Below are 21714 nucleotides of genomic sequence, written 5' to 3'. Positions count from 1 at the left end.
TTGGGATGGCTGAGCGGGCACGGGCACTGGCGGACGCACAGCCGATCATCGCCCGTGATTGGCTGCACGCCGCCATTTTACGTGGGTGGGCACATCCAGAAGGACTGAGCGCTCCCTGTGTGGGCGGCGGTGGGGGGGAGGAGGCTGAGTTGGGGTCTGCGCTCTTTCGCACATGCCTGCGAAAGAGCACAAAAATCTCCCTGAGGCATGGAGCTGCCTATTGATATTTCAATATCGAAATGTCAGTAAAAGATTTTGAATTATTCGGACATGTCCCCTCATGTGACACTGTTACATGAGCTGGACATGCCTCTGAATTTTATTGAAAAGTTTTATTAACGTTTAAAAATCTTCATGAAACCTCATCCCGCCCACCTGCGGATGAGGTTTCATGATAAATGCGAAGGCCGCCTGGGCTCTCCACCTGCCGTCAACCTTAAGGTTGGACGGGCAGCTAAGTTAATTATTTTAATTGGCACTTAAATGGCCTTAACGGGTCTTTGATAGTTCGGCGGGCGCACAGCTGACTCCGGTGCGCACCCGCCGATCTGAAGATCTGAATGACCTGCGGTGACACCGGGATGCACGCCTGAGGTCACCGCGCGTCATTTTACGCGTCGCCCCGCTCACCGAACCGAAGATTCAGGCCTATAAATTTAATCACAATTTTACCTCTCTTTAGCTCTGAAGACATGTCATACGGACTCGAAACGTTAACTCTTTTGCTCTCTACAGATGCTGTTAGACCTGCTGAGTTTTTCCAGTATTTTCTGTTTCTGTTTCAGATTTCCAGCATCTGCAGTATTTTGCTTTTATCTTTATATTGTAAGTAGTGCCTTACATTTAGTACCATTTAATGGAATGAACATCCCTGTCTGTTGGCTGTCCAGTTCCTATTTGAAATGGGTGCAATTCCTAGGCTGCAGGGATCTCGGGCATAACACTCCTGCCAATTTGGCAGTAATTGATCTCTTGGAGAACAATGGATATGTCCACACGGTGAACTGTTAGGCGGAAAGGTTGTAATTACACAAGAGCTGTACTAGGAAGATTGTAATCTCCTGTTAACTGTGCTAGGAATTAAGTGAGAAAACCCTGATTGTTTTCGAGGTCATCTGATCAAGGTGGTTAAAATTGTGAAAAGGATTCAATGGGGTAGAAACAGAAACTATTTCCCCTGGTGTGATAGGTGAATAAAAATAATCTTTAAGTTAGAGCCCGGCCCTTTAGGAGAGAAATCAGGAAACACATAGGGCAGGATTTTCCCCCTGTCGGGGGCGAAGTTGAAGTGCGGGCGGGGGGGAAATCCCTAAACCCGAGAGTGCGGTCTCTCGCGCATGTGCATGACAGAGCGACTCATCTCCCTGAGGCTAAGTGCTGCCTCAGGGAGATCGCCTCTAATGTCAAAAATATTAAAAATAGAAAAAAAAAATTCCCTGACATGTCCCCTCGTGTGACACTGTCACATGAGTTGGGACATGTCCATAATTTTTTTTAAAACTTTAATTAAATTTTTTAAAGCCTACATGAAACTTCAGCCCGCCCATGGATGCTTTTTCTAATTCCCACCGGGGCTCCCGGCCTGCCCACTGACCTTAAGGTTGGACAGGCAGGTCCATTAATTAGTTTAATGACTCTGTCAATGGCCTCAATTGGCCATTGACAGGTCGGTGGGCGCACAGCTGATTTTTGCTGCGCCCCCGCCTTCCTGAAAATTTAAATGGGGCGCGGTGACATCGGGAGTTCCCCCCACACGTCATTTTACGCGTCGGCAAGCGGGCCCCACCCCCCGCTCGCCGACGGGAATATCCTGCCCAAAGTGTAGTAGAAATCAGGAATTCGCTTCCCACAAATGGACCAGGATTTTCCGGTCCATCCCACCATGGGATTGGAAATTCCTGCCCAAAGTCAACAGAGCTTTGGCTGCTCCGTCAAATTTTCCCGTCACCCCCACCCGCCATGACGCCTGACGCCAACGGAGCCGGAAAATTCCGGCCTTCATCTTGGGCAGCTCCGTGCAGTTCCTCTTCCAACCACTGCAGTGCTGTTGCTGCAGCAACTGGACAGCTGCCGGCCAATCTGATTGGCCAGCAGCTCCCCAAGGCAGGAATTCCTCCTGAGTGATGACGGAAGTCCTGCCTGCTGCCAATCAATGCTCATTTGAGTGTAAAACAGCTGTGGGGCAGCCGGAGTTGGTGGGAATGTGTTCTCTGCCGACTCTTCGGATAGTGAGTCTCCACCATCCTAAAAAATCAGGCCACAGACTTTCAGCTGCCATCCCTATTTAGACTGGATTCATTCGTTCAAAAACCACAGTGCCACAAACAATTGGTCCTGGTTGATCAGCCTGAAATTTTAGTTTGAGCCTTCTGCTAAGGAATTAAATGTGGATTAGGGTGGTAAATAGTTGATTAGGGTGAAATGCTGATATCTTGTGCAATTCAAAGTATTGGCTTCGCAGTCCAAGCCTTCCTGAGGCAAACTTCAGCAACCTTCATTCAAACTTGGTGTGTGACAAATTAAAAAGGGAAAGAACAAAATTAAAATTTTAGTCAGCAGACAGATCTTATTTTTTACTTTCTGTCGATTGTGAAGGATAAAATATTTGGATTTTTTTGTACTATTTCTTAAAATGATAAAAGCTTTTTCCTGTTCAAAGTGTTGCCAAAATGGTGATTAGATGTCTCCTTGCTGTATTGTTGCTGTTTATTCCTCCAGCCTTGCAGTGATATATTCTGACATGCCGCTCATTATGATGCATAAATTAGGTTAAAGGCAACAAGCACTGTTAACATAGAAAAGCACTGCTATGAGAAACAACGCATTTACATCAATTGCTTTCCACATGTTGAATGTTTTGTATTGCTAGCTTTTTATTTAAGTATATCTCATGATTTTCTTGCTGCTTCTGAAAGGGCTTATTCTTCCTGATCCCATGCCACTGGGCATTCTGGTGCCATGGGCACTGATGATCTCACAGGCATTGGCAGCTATCCGGTCCCTCTCCTTAGTGGCTCAGTGAACCCAAGTAGAGGATAAAGTCGAGAAACACAATTCATTCTAACAGTACAAGGTACTGACTGCTGGTATGTAAAATTCATACGGTGTGAAAAATGTTCCATAATACTGCTTGGTATTTTACTGCATTCTGTTGTTGTCACTTACATGATGTGATTTATACTTCAATGTGTGACTGAGACGATGAAAGGATTGTTCCTAAAGGACAGTTGTTTGGCACTGTGCTCTGAAGCAGGCTTGGAAAGCTGATAGCAAAGATTTTCTTTCCCCTGTTGGCTATACTGAAGGGTGAAAAGTCAGTGAGTTTAGGCTATAGCAGTCCTGGTCCTAATCAATGAGATGTAGATGATTTCAAATAATAAAAATGCCTTGCGTTTGGCACTTCTAAGTAATAGACAACAGGCGATGTGCTGTAGTGCAAATGTTTGGGGAACACCACTTGTCACATTCCGCATAAAGAACAAACCCTTCATCCCTATTCTTTTTCTCCTACCCCTCAATCAATTATCCATTTTACAAGGTTCCTTTAAGCTCCATTTGCTCTCATTTTTGCTATAGTCTGTGTAAATCTTATGGCATGCCTTCTGGGTCTATATGACAACATCCGTTGGTACTCTCCTATCCACCACGTCAAGCGATCTCAAAATATTCACCTAGGTCAGTCAGATTCACAAATTCATGAAGACTCTGTTTGACCAGCTGATACTTATCCAAGTGCTCAGTCATTCTATCTCTGATGATGGGTTCCTATAACTTCCCCAGAACCAATGTTGAACTTCAGATCCATAGGTACCTCATTTCCCCCTTTTTAAATAATGGAGAGGTATTTGCAATTATCCAATCCTAAGGCCCAATTCATGAAGCTAGAGAACTTTGGAAAATTATGACTCTTGCATTTGCAATTTCTCGACCTGTTTGTTTAATACACAGGAGTGGAAACCATGAGGTCCTGGAATCTTCCTATCTCACGTCCCATTATTTTCTCAATTACTATTTTGCTTATATTTAATCCATTTAAATCTCACTCTTGACTAATTTTTTGGTTTCCTTTTACAACTAGCATTTTACTGTCTTGGTTCCCTGTGAAAATAGATGCAAAGTATTTTCCACTTAACATGTGAGACATTTTCTTATTGTCTATTGTATTGTCACTGCATCCATCTTTGACATGCATTCCCCTTGACCATTCTCTTTCTCTTAATATATTGACATATCTTTTGCTGTTGAATTGAGTTCTGTTCTTAGCCTGTAAGATCCATGGCATACATCTGCTGGCAATGTGGCACTAATTGGTGTCACATTTGTAGAGGCCAGTAGAATGGAACATGGAAAATACATACACTAATCTGTTCTGAGGTTGAGGTTAAGGCATAATGTGACAACAGAGTAGAGCCTTGGAGATTTCCTGATAAATATGGCCCAGCTGCTCTACAGGTACATTTGTTGAGCTTTAACTTGGTGTCATTTTGTGCCATCCTGACCTGAAGCTTGAAGCTGACATTGGCTAGTTGAAATGTTAACTAGTCCATTCCCCAAAGCTAACATCCCTCATTCTGATTAGGCCAAAAATGTAAATATTAAAGGAGTGCTTGGCTCTTTGCCAGTGGGTAAACCAAAGTGAGCTTTGAAAGTCAGTTCTTATGTAAAATTTGCCAGTGTAAGTGTGCTTTTCAAGTAAAAAAGTAAAGGATTGATTCCTCAGTGCTATCTACCCTCAATTTAATAGGAACCAGGGAAAAGAAAACATGTTCTTGAAAATTCAGCCATTAGAATGGTGTCAGTCAAAGTTGCAGTGCGCCAAGGTGTGGACTCTGTTTCCTATATAGCTTCCTATATAGTGCCTGGCTTGTGGCTTTGATGGACTTGGCGAACATTGCCAGCACAACCTGTATTAGGGTCATCCAAATCGTCATCTCCAGTGACCGCAATCTGTCGCTGCTGCCTCTTCAGGAAATAAAGGCTTGATTCTTGAAAGAATGCAAAACTGTTCATTGACTCAAACCTTTGGCATATCATCCACCTCTACACATAATGGAATAGCTAAATTAATGCCTTGTTTACGACAGTTTGTGTAAAAATCTTTGATTATCATCTCCTTAAAGCCAAGTTATGCCTCCATACCTAGGTATTGCATTTTGAATAATTATAGCCAGGAGGTGAGTCAGACTTGTGTGCAGTCCCACGTTGGTTTGGGACTTCTGTGTACATGACTGGTAAAGCCACATCTGCAAATAAATGCTGGGAGGCAACAATCATTTACCTCATAATCATCCAACTGGTTAATGCCCCATTCAGCTGTGGTTTTAAAACATTTTTATGTACTTTCTGTCACAGTATTTATTGACCCTCCCTGTAACAAACAGTCTGAACCCCAAAGGATAACAGTGCTATCATTGCACAAAATGCTTTTTTTACCGGTACACAGAAATAATGTGCTATTAATTCAACAAATGGAGTGAAATCTGATGAACCCACAGGCGACTCTGCCTGGGAAGCCAAGTTTAAAAGCTTATAGGGCAGAATTTGCCCTCCTGGGGCAGGCGTGCCATGCAGACCCGGGAGTGGTCAGGAAGCCCACGACTGGGCCCTCAGCGCTGCCAGGGTGAGGGCGGGAGGAGCGCGAGCACTGAAGTTCACGCATGCGCACGGGTGCATACAGTAAAAGCCCCCTGAGGCACAGAGCTGCCTCAGGAAGTTGAAGATTTTCGGCACTCAAAACAAAGAAATAATAATAATGAAAACATGTCCCCTCATGTGTCTCTGTCCCATGAGCAGGGACATGTTAAATAGGAGTGCAAAAAGTGTTTTTTTAGTCACTGGTTGAAACCTCATTCGCTGGATGAGGTTTCGCCAAACCATGCAAAGGCTGCTTGGCTTTTTCGCCCACCCGCCAACTGAACGGTTGGACAAGCAGCGAAAAATTGTACTCAATTAATTAAGGGCCTTAATTGTTGACGGGCACGCTGCCAACTACCCGCGTGCGCCCACGGACTGAAATATCGCACGAGTGCGCAATGACATTGGGACGCTCACCCAATGTCATCGCGCATCATTTTACGCTTGAACGTGTCAGATGCACGCTCGCATGCCAAGCGAAAAATCCTGGCCATAGAATAATACAGACGCCACCCCTTTTCAATATTTAAAATCCTGGCCATAGAATAATACAGACGCCACCCCCTTTTCAATATTTAAAATCCTGGCCATAGAATAATACAGACGCCACCCCCTTTTCAATATTTAAAATCCTGGCCGTAGAATAGTACAGGCGCCACCCCCTTTTCAATATTTTCACTAATTAGAAAGTAACTCTTGTCACACTATAATGAGTCAATGGGCGTTAATGATGGCAAATTGGAAATGGTATCTTCTAGCCTACTATAGTGCAGTTTGCATGGATAGTTCAAAGAGAATTCATTGCTGCACATGCCAGTGATATCTGTGGCCGTAGCATGGCAGTGTTGCTGTAATGGAGAGTTTTATTGACCTTGGAACCACAAGCACATGCATTTAATTTGAGTGTTTTCTCCAGAATCTGCCAAAGAAAGCAAAAGATAAAATGTTTGCTGCTACTGAATAAGTTCGCCTATTTGTTGTATTCCATATGTTCTTAGTGCTCAGAGCAAAAGTCACGGGAGCTGTGAACATGGTTGAGTATATTCTGCAAGGATCCCTGTTCAGTGGCTGGGAATTCGGCCAAGTGTAAGGTTCTGAGCTAGAGGGGAAAAAACACATGGTCACTACTGTCACCAGACACATGACAGACTAATACACAAGGTATTAACACCCTCTAGCATGCACCCCCACCCCCACCCATCCCTCACTGTTTAGTAGCTCGAATAACTTCTGTGTGAAACTACTGTGAACATGTGGCACGCAATAGACTCTAATATTCTTAGCATTAGTAGAAAGCTGCATGGATATATTAAAAGGATTAGTTATTAATTGACTGAACAAGTAGTTAATTATCATGTTTGCTGTAGGATAATTGCTATATTTGATTAGTGAACCGTCCAGCAGCAAAAATCTACTGTTTGAGGCAAATATATTAGCGTTGGCATTTTAAATTAATGAGCTATGATGAAAGGTTAAAGGAATGTAATCAGTTCCGATATAGATATATAAAGAAATAGGCAGCAAGGCTATGATACATGGAGGGAGGAGTGTTTAACTCTTTTCTTTCCCAACTGTGCCCCTTTTTCTCCCCTCCTCTCCTGAGGGTGTTCACTCCTACTGGGATGCATTTGCATGTTAGCCACCCACACACTCAATCTTCATGGGTGAACCTCGAGAGATATCACTGCTGAATCCAATCTGCACACCTACCCTCTTGAGCAGGGCTCAAAGGAGAAGAGTACAGTTGACGTTTCGAGTCCTCATGACCCTTCAACAGAACAGAGTTCTGTTGAAGGGTCATGAGGACTCGAAACGTCAACTGTGCTCTTCTCCGCCGATGCTGCCAGACCTGCTGAGTTTTTCCAGGTATTTTTTATTTTTTGTTTTGGATTTCCAGCATCCGCAGTTTTTTTGTTTTTATATATATATTAGGGCTCAATGGATATTGGTTTGGTGCAGAAGGCCTGACTGATCGTACTCTGTCATCGAGCTTCTGGACAATTTTTTAAATAGTAAAGCAAGAAAGGAAAGAGGAAGTTCACATTTATATTGTGCCTCAGGACATCCCAAATTGCTTACAATATAGTGTTTTGGAAGCTAATCCACTGTTGCAGAATAAGAAAAGCAGCAGCAAGTTTGCACATACCAAGCTCTCACAAAGTGCAATGAGATAATGACCAGATAGCCTATATTTTAATGATGTACATTGAGTGATAGTTATTAGCCAGGACAGTGGGGGAAACTCCCCTGCCTTTCTTTGAAATAATGCTGTGGCATCTTTCATGTAGCACTGACCTAAATCGGGATGGAATAGTGCAAGTTGTGGAAACACCACCACCTCCAAGACACAAGCCATCCCGAACCTGGAATATATACACACCCATTGAGGGAGCGTTAGGACCATTCAGGGGTTGAACAACTAGGAACGGGCAAAAAAAGCAGGCATTTTATCATTGCCCACATCATGAGAACAAACAAAAAGAAGATGCTAAGTGAGAGCATTGCTCCTGCCCCATAGGGAGAGGTGAAATCACAGGGAGCTGCAGGAGGTACGCAGCCAAGGAGGTGGTAAAGGCGAAAAGGGGATATTGGACAGGAAAAGAAATCAGCAAATGATATGGAAAGGATTGGGCATGAGAACTGAATGTAATGATTCAAAGCTTTGGAAATCACAAACCAATGTTGCTTAATAATCAGACTCTTAGTAAAGAGTTATTATTACCGAATAGAATGTCATAGATCCAGTGCGTTTCTGTCAGCTAGATTGATTGAAGCATTCCTGAAGGTGAGGGGCAGGCCCCTATTATGGCACTTTCAGGGGGTCGTATCAAAATCCCTTTATATATCCCCTTGATGTGCAATAACATTTGCAGAGGTCACATGGTCAGATGTATTGAAGTCAGAATGTCACGTGATCATACCAGAGTTGGCAATCCTAGATATAAAGTAGCTCCTTCTAAATATCATCTCAGGTTGAGATTTGAATGTTGTATTAACTCAGATCAGTTAAATGTGAGTGAAAAATGCAAATTCTAGATTTAAGTAAGTTGCTGTTGGCAGTGAACAATTGTAACCTGCAGACTTTGCGGCGCTTATTGTTAGGATAACTACTCCAACTACAATTGATCTGAAATGTCCAGCCTAATTGTGTCCTTTTTGTGCTGGGACAGGTCCATTTACTGAAGGAGCAGTTGGCGGCAGAGGCAGCTGCTCGGATCGAAGCCCAGGCTCGTGTCCATCAGCTACTGCTCCAGAACAAGGATCTACTCAAACACATATCACTGCTCGTGAAGCAAGTGCAGGAGTTGGAGCTCAAACTATCTGGCTACAGTTCAAGTAAGGAAATACCAGTAACTTTTTACCCAGTCCACAATAAACATCCCAGCTCCAGCAGCTGGTGCAGTGTTATTAGCAGCTGATTGACATAAGAAAATGATTAAGCCTCAAACTGCAGCTCTTCAGGAGTGTCTGGTGCCAAGAACTCGTGCAAGTTCTGTTTATTTAGCAGAACACAAGTTTATAATTGATCCTTTGAGCACTTAGTCCTCTGAAGCATCGCAATGTTTTCAGCCACACATGCACATCAATTGCGTTGCACATTTGTAATGCTGTGAGAATCCATGGGATCATAAACATTTTTGAGCTTGGAGAAATACTTACATTTTTAAAGCCTGCATAGGTACAGTGTCCCAAATCCGGCCTGTCCAAAAACCAGAGTTGTCTGAAAACCCGACCTTTTTAGAATGTGCCATGCATCAATATTAATTGAGTAAAATAAAAGAAGAACTGGGCAGCTCAGCCAGACGTTGCATAATTGGCACGGTGTGGCACATTATCCCCTTGACGCTTTCTGCACTGATCTGTTCCCTCTCTCTCTCTGAGCGACCCTTGACCCCACCCAACCCGGCTTGGCCCGAATTGCCCACAGCCCAAACCGCACAACCCAAAATCTGGCAAGGTCCGAAATCCAGCACGACCCCTGCCCTGAAGCTGCAGGTTTTGAGACACTGCACCTGTAATTGTGTTGTGGGTTTTCATTATTCTGCAGGATTACTGCCATCGTCCTCAAAGAATGCCAAGGGAAATACTCCTTGTCCTTTGTAAAGGAATACATTTATTGTGATGGAATTGCATTAATTTTATATTTATTAAGGTCTGATTATCAATGTACAGTTCTATTTCACCTTATACAATATGTTACCTTACAGCTTCCCCATATTCTAATATCTGAGAATGTAGAGGAACATAGGAGCAGAAATGGGCTATTCAGCCCTTTGAGCCTGCTCCACCATTCAATATGATCATGACTGATCTGGTTGTGGATTTGGCTCCACTTTCCTTTCTGTCACCCCCACCCCAACCCTGCCAATGCCCCTTGATTCACTTCTCTATTAAAAATCTATGTAACTCAGCTTTGAATAAATTCAGTGACCCAGTCTTCACTACTTTCTGGGGAAGAGAATTACACAGATTAATGACCCCCTGAGAGAAAAAAAAATTCTCCTTATCGCTGTCTTAAAACGTAGACCTCATATTTTTAAACTATGCCCCCTAGTTTTAGTCTCCCCCAGAAGAGGAAACATCCCCTGGGTATCCAACCTATCAAGTCCCCTCAAGACCTTATATGTTTCAATAAGATCACCTCTCATTCTTCTAAACCCCAATGGGTATAGGCCCAACTTGTTCAACCTTTCTTCATATGATAAGCCCCTCATCCCAGGAATGAGTCAAGTGAATCTTCCCTGAACTGCTTCTAAGGCAGTTTTATCTTTTTTCAAATAAGGAGACCAAAACTGTACACAGTACTCCAGATGTGGTCTCACCAAGGCCCTATACAGCTGCAGTAAAATTTCCCTACTTTTATATTCCATCCCCCTTCCTATAAATGTTAAAATTCCATTTGCCTTCCTAACCACTTGCTGTACCTGCATTCTTGTTAATGGCAATCATTAAGGACTGAACTGTTTTTTTATGGGACCTGTGAAGCTTTAGAGAATGTCTACCGATTAATATCTCTCTTTTAAAAAAAAACCCTTTGTATGCAGATAGAATTCACTTTGACTGCTTCCATTTGTCTTGCTATCTCTATCTACTGTTGTGTGATGATTTTCTGTTGGAAAAGTTGTGCTAAGATAGCATCAAGCAGTAGATTTGTGTAGTTTTGATCCCCAGTATCATGGAACAGAACTAAGGCCAGGTACAATTGAACTGATCTTGTTACTGAGGCACCTTTGGATCCCTTCAGTGTCTCTGGGTCAAAGTCCTGGAACTGGTTACCCAAAAGCGCCGTGGGAGCACTTTCACTACAGAGACTGTAGCAGTTCAAGATAAAGACTGACCACCATGTTCTGAAAAGCAAATAGGGATGGGCAATAAATACCATCCTTGCCTGCAATGCCCATATCCCCAGAATGAATGAAAAAGTGACATTTCTGCAACTGTTCAACCTATTTCATCCTTATGTTGGACTTGGTTGAGCATTGGTTTTGAGACCCTTCCAGATACGATTGTTGGTTGGAGATAGGCAACAATATTGGAGCCCCAGTACTGCATCCTGCACTCGTGCCTAGCATATATTAGTAGCAAAGTCTCACAAGTTCTGTCCTGGTATCTGATCTCATGAAGTCGGCAGCACACTTTGTTTATAATAAAATATTCCAAAAAATAGGGGAAAAGATAAAGAAATTGAAATTAATCATACTTTGGAAAGAACAGAAGATGTTAGAGATGCTCAGCAGGTCTATAGAGAGAGAAACAGATAACTTTTCAAGCTGATGATCTTTCATCAGAATCTTTCTTTGTAACAGTTTTCAAGATATTCTGATGGTCTAACTCTTCTTTTAGACACTTATCCAAACATAGGCTGGATATTTACCTTGTCCGTCGGGCCCGGGAGTGGTTGCCCACAGTCGGGCCCTGACACCGATTTCCCGCTATCTGGCCAATGAACGGGCAGCCAGCGTGAAGCGCGCGCTGCCGGGGTGGGGGCGGGAGGAGGGTAAGCACGGAAGTTCACGCATGCGCTCACAAGGAAAGCTCCCTGAGGTGAAGATTTTTAAAAATCAGAAATAAAAAACTTAGCAATGTTAAAAACATGTCCCCTCATGAGCAGGGACATGTTATAAATGAAATTTTAAAATTTTAATTTAATTTTTAATTGCTGTTGGAAACCTCATCCCGCCCGTGGATGAGGTTTCCTAAAAAATCCAAAGGCCTCTTGGCCTTTTCGCCGGCCCACCAATCGTAAGGTTGGACGGGCAGTGAAAAATTTCATTCAGTTATAACTTTAATGGCCTTAATAGGCCTGTTAATTGCCCGCCAACAATTAACAGGCCTATTAAGGCCATTAAAGTTATAACTGAATGAAATTTTTCACTGCTCCTCCAACCCTCACTGAAAAGCTGGCCATGGGGACCGAGACTTCAAGCTAAAGGGTTGTTGTGAGCAGCTGCCGTGACATAGTCTCTCTTTTCCTTGTTTTTCTAGCAGGCTCGCAGGACAGTTTGTTGGAAATCACCTACCGATCGACTGTGCCACCAGTGCTGTGCGACCCCACAACGCCCAAACCTGAGGACATCTGCCTCCCGCCGCTATGTGACGGATCGGACCTCCCTCTTCCTCTGGGAAGTCCGCTAGGTATGGATGACTGTCTAGTAAAACTGGAGTGCTTCCACTTCCTACACAATGAAAAGAGGTCCCGTGAAGAATTCATGGGAAGCCTGGAGCTGATCAAATTCCGAGAGTCAGGAATAGCGTCTGAATATGAGTCTAATACAGATGAGAGTGAGGAAAGGGACTGCTGGGTGAATGAAGAGTCAGTTCGGTTAATGAATGTGCTCAAGAGACAGGATATGGGGGATTGTCTTGATGATGAAATTGCAGTGTAAAAGCCACTGGTTCTATCTATGAAAGAAATTTAAATATGACGCACTTTCCAGTGGTCAATCAGACAGAGCTGTCACATGTCCTGACATAATGCTGTTGATTTAAAGTGACGGTAATGCAATCTGTTTAAAATCAATCTGTATTTTGCTTCGTTAAATATCTAGTTTCCTAAGTTTAATAAAAGAAATTGAAGCATCATCATATTCTTTAAACTTTGAGAAATGGTAGAAGCTTAGAAATACCTGAAGAAGGCTGCAGATACAATTATAAACAATTAGTGAATCAGATCAATGTAGGTATTGCCTCTTTATACTGAAACCTTTGAATTGTCAGTAAAGTGGTCACTTGTGTATTGAAGTCACAATCGCTGAAAAAGCCAACATTGCATCCTATCTGCTGGCCACACCAGCACTTTAGTTGCCAATAGTATATTTTGTTGGTTAGCAACAGAGAAGAGTGGAGAGCCTGTGCCTGATGCTTGTTCACTTGTCATAGTCACCTTGAGAATAACCCTGAGGGTCTCTTGAACACTAATGGCAGAGATTTGAAAGCTTTTGTAGCTCTAGATTGTACATCTCTCTGAAAGCTAATTACTACAAGCACTATTTCCAAAACAATGCAGGTGGGAATTTGACAGCTTGCAAAGGTGATGCACCCATAAATCCAGATCTGTCTCATATCAAATTACAAGTATTTTTTCAAAAGCACTTTACAGCACAGAAAGGTCCCGCATACTTCCAAAATGTCGAGGCAACAGGTTCACTACATTGCTTTTAGCTTTAGGTAGATTCTTTATTCATTTTGGGCCCTGTCTTTGAGAAAAGCATTTGGCAAATCTTTTTATTTTCGTTTTGGCTACACTACGAGCATCAAACGTTATCATGTGCTGTCATCAAAAAGTTGCCATGTGATTCCCGCAAAGCAAGATTCGCCACTCGTGGGAGCAGACCTCCCTACAAAAAATCAGCTATTGATTTAATGAGAGCTTGAATTATCATTGCTTTTGGCAGGTGAAGACCCAGAAGAATTGCTTATTCTGTGTTGTGATAGCATCACATGTAACCAGCGCAGTGAAGTTTCCCGACAAGAGGACGTCAGTGTGTTGATAAATGAATTGATGAATCCTGTCCTCTTCCACACAATTGTCGGATGGGGGAAGAGGGAGGAAATCATCTGAAACAGTGTTAAATGTTGGTTTATAATAAACTGGGATGAAATTCTTTGTATTCAGCTGTCACTGGTTGGACTAATGACCTCCCATTGATCACACGGCCGTCTCCTAGATGGATAGTGGGAAGTTAGTTTGCCGAATGCTTTGCGTGCTTTGGGAGTCAGCAATGTCAGCTCAAAATGGATGAGAATTTTGACTTGTCATTCAACTGACAGGATGAGGACAGTCTTCATTAATCTCCCTTCAACCGGGTGAAATAATATAGACTTTGGAACTAGTTTTTGGCCTATCAGCAAAATGGTGTAAAACAAAGCAGATGCAAGATAAAGGGTGAAATAAAATAAGGGCTGTTGATAATCGGAAATAATTATGGAAGGAACAGACTAGGGAGAGGAGGCAAGCAGCCTTGGTTTTATATGGCAGATTATTTAAGTGTATATTTAATATGGCGATTAGATATTTTATGACTGTAACATTTCAAAAGTTTATTGAGGAATATTAGAGGATTTTCATGATTACTGTATCTCAAATAAAATCTTTTTTTTTAGAAAGGGGTGACACGGAGAGTTCAAAATTCCTTGAATGGGCTGCTGCTCCAGGGTTAATCATCTTGTTCAAGCATTGCTGCTACCAGTGATGTTTCATATTTCAAGCATCTGGGGGCTTTGGGGATTGTTTTAATGTGGATTAAATCAATGCATGGCATCTGCAGCAGCAAAATAAAACCTCGCATAAAACTGAAAATAAATTCTAGCTAGAACCAATATCAGCAAGGGATTTCTGGGTGACAGTTTAATATCAGGAGTCAGTTTCTGCTTGCAAATCACTCCCAACTCTACCTTTTTGGTTTCTGGCATTATATAAATCTCCTTGATTTCATATTACTGCCTAATCACCTTATCTATTATTCTAGTCTTGATTGCATTTTTATGACCATTTTATTTATAGTCTGCGCTGAATATTCCAGTATGATGATGCATTTCAAAAATGAGAAGACAAATTGAAGCAGTGCAAGTTTGGTGAGATGCTCTCTTCAAACTGCTATAGCTGGAGGTTGTGGTTTTGAGCTCACTAACGAGTCCACCAATTGCAGTCTGCAGTGTGCTCTCAGCTCCCTTCCAGACCACATGGTGGCGCATCCGAGCAAAGATTGATCTTGGTCTCCTATTGCACCCCCATGTAGAATATTATTGCTGAGCATCAAGCGACACTCACGTTAAATGCTGAGATCCAGTTTGGGCAGCCAGGGGAGTGAATATGTTGTGTTAACTGCCTGTAGTATTGGGAATGAATGGATGGCAATATAGGAATTTCCAGACAGCAAAACACTAAGGTCTACCTAGATGATCATCTACCATCCTAATCATGGCTTGATGGAATGATATTGGAGCTGTTGACTCATCATAGGGATCAAGCACTATTAATTAGTCTACAATAACCCAGATATGAGGTGAGGAAAAGTCCTGTGGTGGAAAGCTTTAGGTACCACTGATTTTAAGTCACATCTCCCTCCCAAGCCTGCTGCAGTACTTACCCTGTCATGCTTCAAATTACTCGAAACCCAAAATACTCTCTAATGTAATAAATATATCTAACTGGTAGGGGAAATAAATATTTTATTCTGAAAGTCAATTGTTATATTGACTTAATAGGTGATTCCTCTAGGGGCCATTGTTTCTTCCTCATGAATTGTACATAAACTAGTAAGAAAGCGTCTGGAAAACTTTCCTCTTTTGGCTGTGATACTTTTGGACTTGAGGATGGGCTACCAGCAGAAGAAAATTCATACGGTACCCAAAGTTTGTTTTAAGGGACAAGTGGTCAACACCCATGAGCCAGGATGTCAATATGAGCAACCACAATGAAGATGTGGATAAACCTGCCTTCTCCATGAGTAATCAGACACTCTGAAGGGGAATGCAAGGAGAGCAGTGATAATCTGTCAGCAGACTCGGGCTGCAGGGTGGGTTGGGGGGTTGTGGCAGCTAGGGCGGTGGGCCATAGTGGGCGGGGTGAGTAAGGGCTGAAGGAGACTCATCAGGATGGTGCTCAGGGCATCCAGGGAGGACACTTAGGGCATGTAGGGGGCACTCAGGGCAGGCAGGGGGAGAATGTCAGTACAAGAAGACAATGGGGCTGTTGGTGTTACTGATATTGGCAAGTGATGAGCCAGACCCACAATCTCGAGGGAGCCACCAAGCGTAGACTAGGGTCAGTTAGTTCCACCAATGGCAGCAGGGGAGAAGGAGTGAGGAGGTATAGTGATGCGATAGGGTAGAAATCCAAGGAGGGGAAAGCTTCCTCAAGTGGGAGGAGATGAAAGATATCTTAGATGGGAACAAGGAGCACAAATAAACAAGGGAGCGAGAAGTAATAGGGTCAGGACTGTATGGCAAAAAAAAAACATCAGGTGCAAAGTGAACTTAGGTTACACAGGCTTGGTTGGCCAAGGCAAGACAACACATGGCCCAAACAATCATCGAGAAAAATGTATAGACCAACAGTCCACCTCCTCCCCCAGAGCAGCTGACTGTCACTTCAATAGTTAAAAGGTCTTGTTGTCACCAGCCTGGGTGGAAAATACGACTGTGACCAGGATTTTCTGGTCCCATGAGCGGCGGGCATCATCGTGGGCAGGATCTGAAAATTTGGAGACCAGCCAAGAGTCAATTTATGTGAACATGTATTCCTGGCATCTGCTCTAGAGTTGCCATTCCCCAATTGAACCTATGGTCCAGGTTCTTTTACCAAAACTTACCCTGATTTAGTGCCCTGTATTTAGCCTTGCTATACTGTTTACTGCCTAATATAGATTACCATAGTATATAGTATACATGATAGTGTAACAGTTACTACACTTCAAAAAGCAATTTGCTGTGGAATATGCTTTCAGAATCCATAATCTCACTCTACAGAATTCACAATCTCAGACTTCAGAATCCACAATCTCACTCTGCAGAATTCACAATCTCAGACTGCAGAATCCACAATCTCACTCTGCAGAATTCACAATCTCAGACTGCAGAATCCACAATCTCACTCTACAGAATTCACAACCTCAGACTGCAGAATCCACAGTCTCACTCTACAGAATTCACAATCTCAGACTGCAGAATCCACAATCTCACTCTACAGAATTCACAATCTCAGACTGCAGAATCCACAGTCTCACTCTACAGAATTCACAATCTCAGACTTCAGAATCCACAATCTCACTCTGCAGAATTCACAATCTCAGACTGCAGAATCCACAATCTCACTCTGCACAATCCACAATCTCAGCCTGCAGAATCCACAATCTCACTCTACAGAATTCCCAATCTCAGACTGCAGAATCCACAATCTCACTCTACAGAATTTACAATCTCAGACTGCAGAATCCACATTCTCACTCTGCAGAATTCACAATCTCAGACTGCAGAATCCACAATCTCACTCTACAGAATTCACAATCTCAGACTGCAGAATCCACAATCTCACTCTACAGAATTCACAAGCTCAGACTGCAGAATCCACAATCTCAGACTGCAGAATCCACAATCTCACTCTACAGAATTCACAATCTCAGACTGCAGAATCCACATTCTCACTCTACAGAATTCACAATCTCAGACTGCAGAATCCACATTCTCACTCTACAGAATTTACAATCTCAGACTGCAGAATCCACATTCTCACTCTACAGAATTTACAATCTCAGACTGCAGAATCCACATTCTCACTCTACAGAATTCACAATCTCAGACTGCAGAATCCACATTCTCACTCTACAGAATTTACAATCTCAGGCTGCAGAATCCACATTCTCACTCTACAGAATCCACAATCTCACTCTGCACAATCCACAATCTCACACTGCAGAAACCATAATCTCACACCATGCGATCCATAATTTCACACTGCAGAATCTTTAATCTCACATTGCAGAATCCACAATATCTGCAGAATCCACAATCTCACTCTGCAGAATCCACAATCTCACTCTGCAGAATCCACAATCTCACACTGCAGAATCTACAATCTCACACTGTAGAATCCACAATCTCACACTGCAGAATCCACAATCTCAATCTGCAGAATCCACAATCTCAATCTGCAGAATCCACAATCTCAAACTGCAGAATCCACAATCTCTCACTGCAGAATCCACAATCTCTCACTGCAGAATCCACAATCTCACACTGCAGAATCCACAATCTCAATCTGCAGAATCCACAATCTCAGACTGCAGAATCCACAATCTCTCACTGCAGAATCCACAATCTCAAACTCTCAAATCCACAATCTCACACTGCAGAATTCACAATCTCACATTGTAGGATCCACAGTCTCACACTGCAGGATCCACAATCTCACACTGCAGAATCCACAGTCTTAAACTGCAGAATCCACAATATCGAACAATATAGTAATCTATATTAGGCAGTAAACAGTATAGCAAGGCTAAATACAGAGCACTAAATCAGGGTAAGTTTTGGTAAAAGAACCTGGACCATAGGTTCAATTGGGGAATGGCAACTATAGAGCAGATGCCAGGAATACATGTTCACATAAATTGACTTTTGGCTGGTCTCCAAATTTTCAGATCCTGCCCACGATGATGCCTGCCGCTGGTGGGACCAGAAAATCCTGGTCACAGTCGTATCTTCCACCCAGGCTGGTGACAACAAGACCTTTTAACTATTGAAGTGACAATCAGCTGCTCTGGGGGAGGAGGTGGACTGTTGGTCTATACATTTTTCTCAATGATTGTTTGGGCCATGTGTTGTCTTGCCTTGGCCAACCAAGCCTGTGTAACCTAAGTTCACTTTGCACCTGATGTTTTTTTTTTGCCATACAGTCCTGACTCTATTACTTCTCGCTCCCTTGTTTATTTGTGCTCCTTGCTCCCATCTAAGTTTGTTACGGTCAAAGAAATCGACTTGGGGAGAGTGGATTTTAGTAAAATAAGGCAGGATCTGGCCAAGGTAGACTGGGAACTTGTGGGGAAATCTACAGAGGAACAGTGGGAGGTGTTCAAAAAGGAAATGGGGAGGGTACAGGCTCAGCCTGTTCCCTCTAGGGTGATAGGAAGGAGTAACAAGCCCAGAGAACCATGGATGACCAGAGATATTTAGGTTACGATGAGAAGGAAAAGAGAGACTTTTAGCAGGTACAAGGGAAGCAAATCAGCGGAGGCATTAGTGGAATACAGAAAGTGCAGGGTGGAGCTTAAAAAAGCAATTAGGAGAGCAAAGAGGGGATATGAGAAAGCTCTGGCTGGTAAAAGTAGGGAAAATCCCAAGATATTCTATAAGTGTATCAATGGGAAGAGGATAACCAGGGAAAAAGTAGGGCCCATAAGGGACCAAGGGGGCAATCTATGGGTAGAGGACATCGGTAGAGTGTTGAACGACTACTTCACGTCTGTCTTCACCCAAGAGATCGAGAGTGAAGGTATAGAACTCGGAGAGAGAGACTGCGAGGTTCTTGAGTAAATTGATATAGGGAGTGACAAGGTATTGGAGGTGTTGGCAGCCTTAAGAGTGGACAATTGATTGGTGTCCCAGACTGCTGAGGGAGGCAAGGGAGGAGATTGTAAGGGCTCTGACCCAAATTTTTAATTCCTCTCTAGCCACGGGGGAGATGCCAGAGGACTGGAGAACAGCTAATGTGGTTCCGCTATTTAAGAAGGGTTGTAGAGATAAGCCAGGGAACTTAGTGAGTCTCATGTCAGTGGTAGGGAAACTATTGGAGAAAATTCTGAAGGAGAGTATCTATCTCCACTTGGAGAGGTAATGTTTGATCAGGGATAGTCAGCATGGCTTTGTCAGAGGGAGGTCATGCCTAACAAATTTGACTGAATTTTTTGAGGAGGTGACCAGGTGAGTAGATGAGGGTAGTGCAGTTGATGTAGTTCATATGGATTTCAGCAAAGCCTTTGACAAGGTCCCACATGGGAAACTTATAAAGAAGGCAAATGCACATGGGACACAGGGTAATTTGATAAGGTGGATTCAAAATTGGCTTAGTTGTAGGAGGCAGAGGGTGATGACAGAAGGATGCTTTAGTGACTGGAAGCCAGTGTCCAGTGGCGTACCACAGAGATCTGTGCTGGGTCCCCTATTATTTGTCATTTATATAAACAACATAGATGACTATGTGGGGGGTAGGATTAGTAAGTTTGTGGATGACACAAAGATTGGCCAGATGGTTAACAGTGACGTTGAGTGTCTTGGGCTAGTTATAGACGGGATGGTCAAATGAGCAGATAAGTGGCAGATGGAATTTAACCCTGAAAAGTGTGAGGTGATACACTTTGGAAGGAGTAATTTGACAAGGATGTATTCAATGAACGGCATGACATTAGGAAGTTCTGAGAAACAAAGGGACCTTGGCGTGTGTGTCCATAGATCTCTGAAGGTGGAGGGGCATGTTAGTGGGGTGGTGAAAAAGGCATATGGGACACTTGCCTTTATCAATTGAGGCATAGATTACAAATGTAGGGAGGTCATGTTGGAGTTGTATAGAACCTTGGTGAGGCCACAGCTGGAGTACTGTGTGCAGTTCTGGTCGCCACATTATAGGAAGGATGTGATTGCACTGGAGGGGGTGCAGAGGAGATTCACCAGGATGTTACCTGGGATGAAACATTTAAGTTATGAAGAGAGGTTGGATAGACTTGGGTTGTTTTTGTTGGAGCAGAGAAGATTGAGGGCGACCTGATCGAGGGGTACAAGATTATGAGGGGCATGGACAGGGTGGATAGGGAGCAGCTGTTCCCCTTAGTTGAAGGGTCAGTCACGAGGGGGCATAAGTTCAAGGTGAGGGGCAGGAGGTTTAGGGGGGAATATGAGGAATAACTTTTTTACCCAGAGGGTGGTGATGGTCTGGAATGCGCTGCCTGGGAGGGTGGTGGAGGCGGGTTGCCTCACATCCTTTAAAAAGTACCTGGATGAGCACTTGGCACATCATAACATTCAAGGCTATGGGCCAAGTGCTGGTAAATGGGATTAGGTAGGTAGGTCAGGTGTTTCTCACGTGTCGGTGCAGACTTGATGGGCCGAAGGGCCTCTTCTGCACTGTGAGATTCTGTGATTCAGCCGCTGCAGAATTTGGTTCCGGCTGCCACAAGAAAATCCCCCTAGGGAATAGTTTGAAACCACAGTATTGACCCTGGTCACTGTACTTGTAGCCCATGCAGGACAGATGTTTCCACTGACAGTGGGTGTGTCCCCCCACCCCCAAAGCCAGTTGTTAGAGAAAATCTTTGGCTATGATGCAATGAAAGAAGTGTGAGAGCAAATAAATAATAATTTTAAAATGTTTGACAAGATACTCGATGCAGATAATATGTAAATCCTTTCAACAACCTTTCTGGAAACAAAATCCTGCCATGGTAAACCTGTTTTCACCATCGCTCCACGCCTTTCCCACTGGAGTCACAGCAGATGAACAGGAGAAGCATTTCCCTTGCTATCTCCCTGCTCCCCCACAGCAACCCCCTCCCCACCCCCAGCGGAAACTACTTCCATCCACCCCACGGATTCTGCTCCTTTATGCCCACAGAAACCCCCTCCCATTCACCAGCCGAACCCTTGCATCCCCCATGCGAACATCCCTGACAGAACCCAGCCCACCCCCGCCACCACAGAAACCCCTCCAATGCAGAACTCCTCCCATCTGCCCCGGCAGATCCCCCATCCCACCACACAGCTCATTTCCGACCTCTAAGGGAACTCACCAATGGGATCTCATCGCAGCCCACCAGAGAAACTCCCCCACCTCCTCTGCAATAGCTCATTTCCACACGATCTCACCAAATCCCTATCTGTACTCAGTTTACAGAATTTATCTACTCTCATCTCCTCACTCTTTCACAACTCACTCTCCCTTCAACCCTCCCCCCTCTCCCTTAAGTTCAACGTGTATCCTTCTCTGTCTCCTATGTCAAATTGAGATGCTAATCTTTTCCCCCTCCCAATACCCCCACTCGAGCTGGTACTGATCTTTTTGCCCATTCACACTGACTCTCTTTTCCTTCC

At 43.5% G+C, this 21714-nt stretch overlaps 2 protein-coding genes across 7 annotated transcripts in view; one reads left to right on the top strand and one right to left on the bottom strand.

Annotated features, from left to right (window-relative positions):
- nos1apa (nitric oxide synthase 1 (neuronal) adaptor protein a) overlaps nucleotides 1-21714 on the top strand; it is a 410966-nt gene that overhangs the window by 357338 nt on the left and 31914 nt on the right. For 4 of the 5 annotated variants that reach the window (XM_078561751.1, XM_078561752.1, XM_078561753.1 and 1 more), the window contains 2 exons: nucleotides 8805-8970; nucleotides 12121-12270. In XM_078561751.1, the coding sequence (XP_078417877.1) occupies nucleotides 8805-8970; nucleotides 12121-12270 (316 nt within the window). Of the gene's footprint in view, nucleotides 1-8804; nucleotides 8971-12120; nucleotides 12791-21714 lie in introns of those variants that run through there. The other variant, XM_078561755.1, reaches the window with a different exon arrangement.
- The window catches only part of uhmk1 (U2AF homology motif (UHM) kinase 1), a 142656-nt gene continuing 127425 nt past the window's right edge, over nucleotides 6484-21714 (bottom strand). For both annotated transcript variants that reach the window (XM_078561758.1, XM_078561759.1), the window contains exon 9: nucleotides 6484-6733. Coding sequence is in view for 1 of the 2 variants with exons in the window: in XM_078561759.1 (XP_078417885.1) it covers nucleotides 6696-6733 (38 nt within the window). In the remaining variant the exon portion in view is untranslated. The remainder of the gene's footprint in view (nucleotides 6734-21714) is intronic.

The sequence above is a fragment of the Cetorhinus maximus genome, chromosome 17 (genome assembly GCF_964194155.1).
Source record: "Cetorhinus maximus chromosome 17, sCetMax3.hap1.1, whole genome shotgun sequence".
Taxonomy (NCBI): Eukaryota; Metazoa; Chordata; class Chondrichthyes; order Lamniformes; family Cetorhinidae; genus Cetorhinus; species Cetorhinus maximus.
The sequence above is the reverse complement of the archived record's forward strand: the minus strand, read 5'-3'. Positions and strand labels throughout refer to the sequence as shown.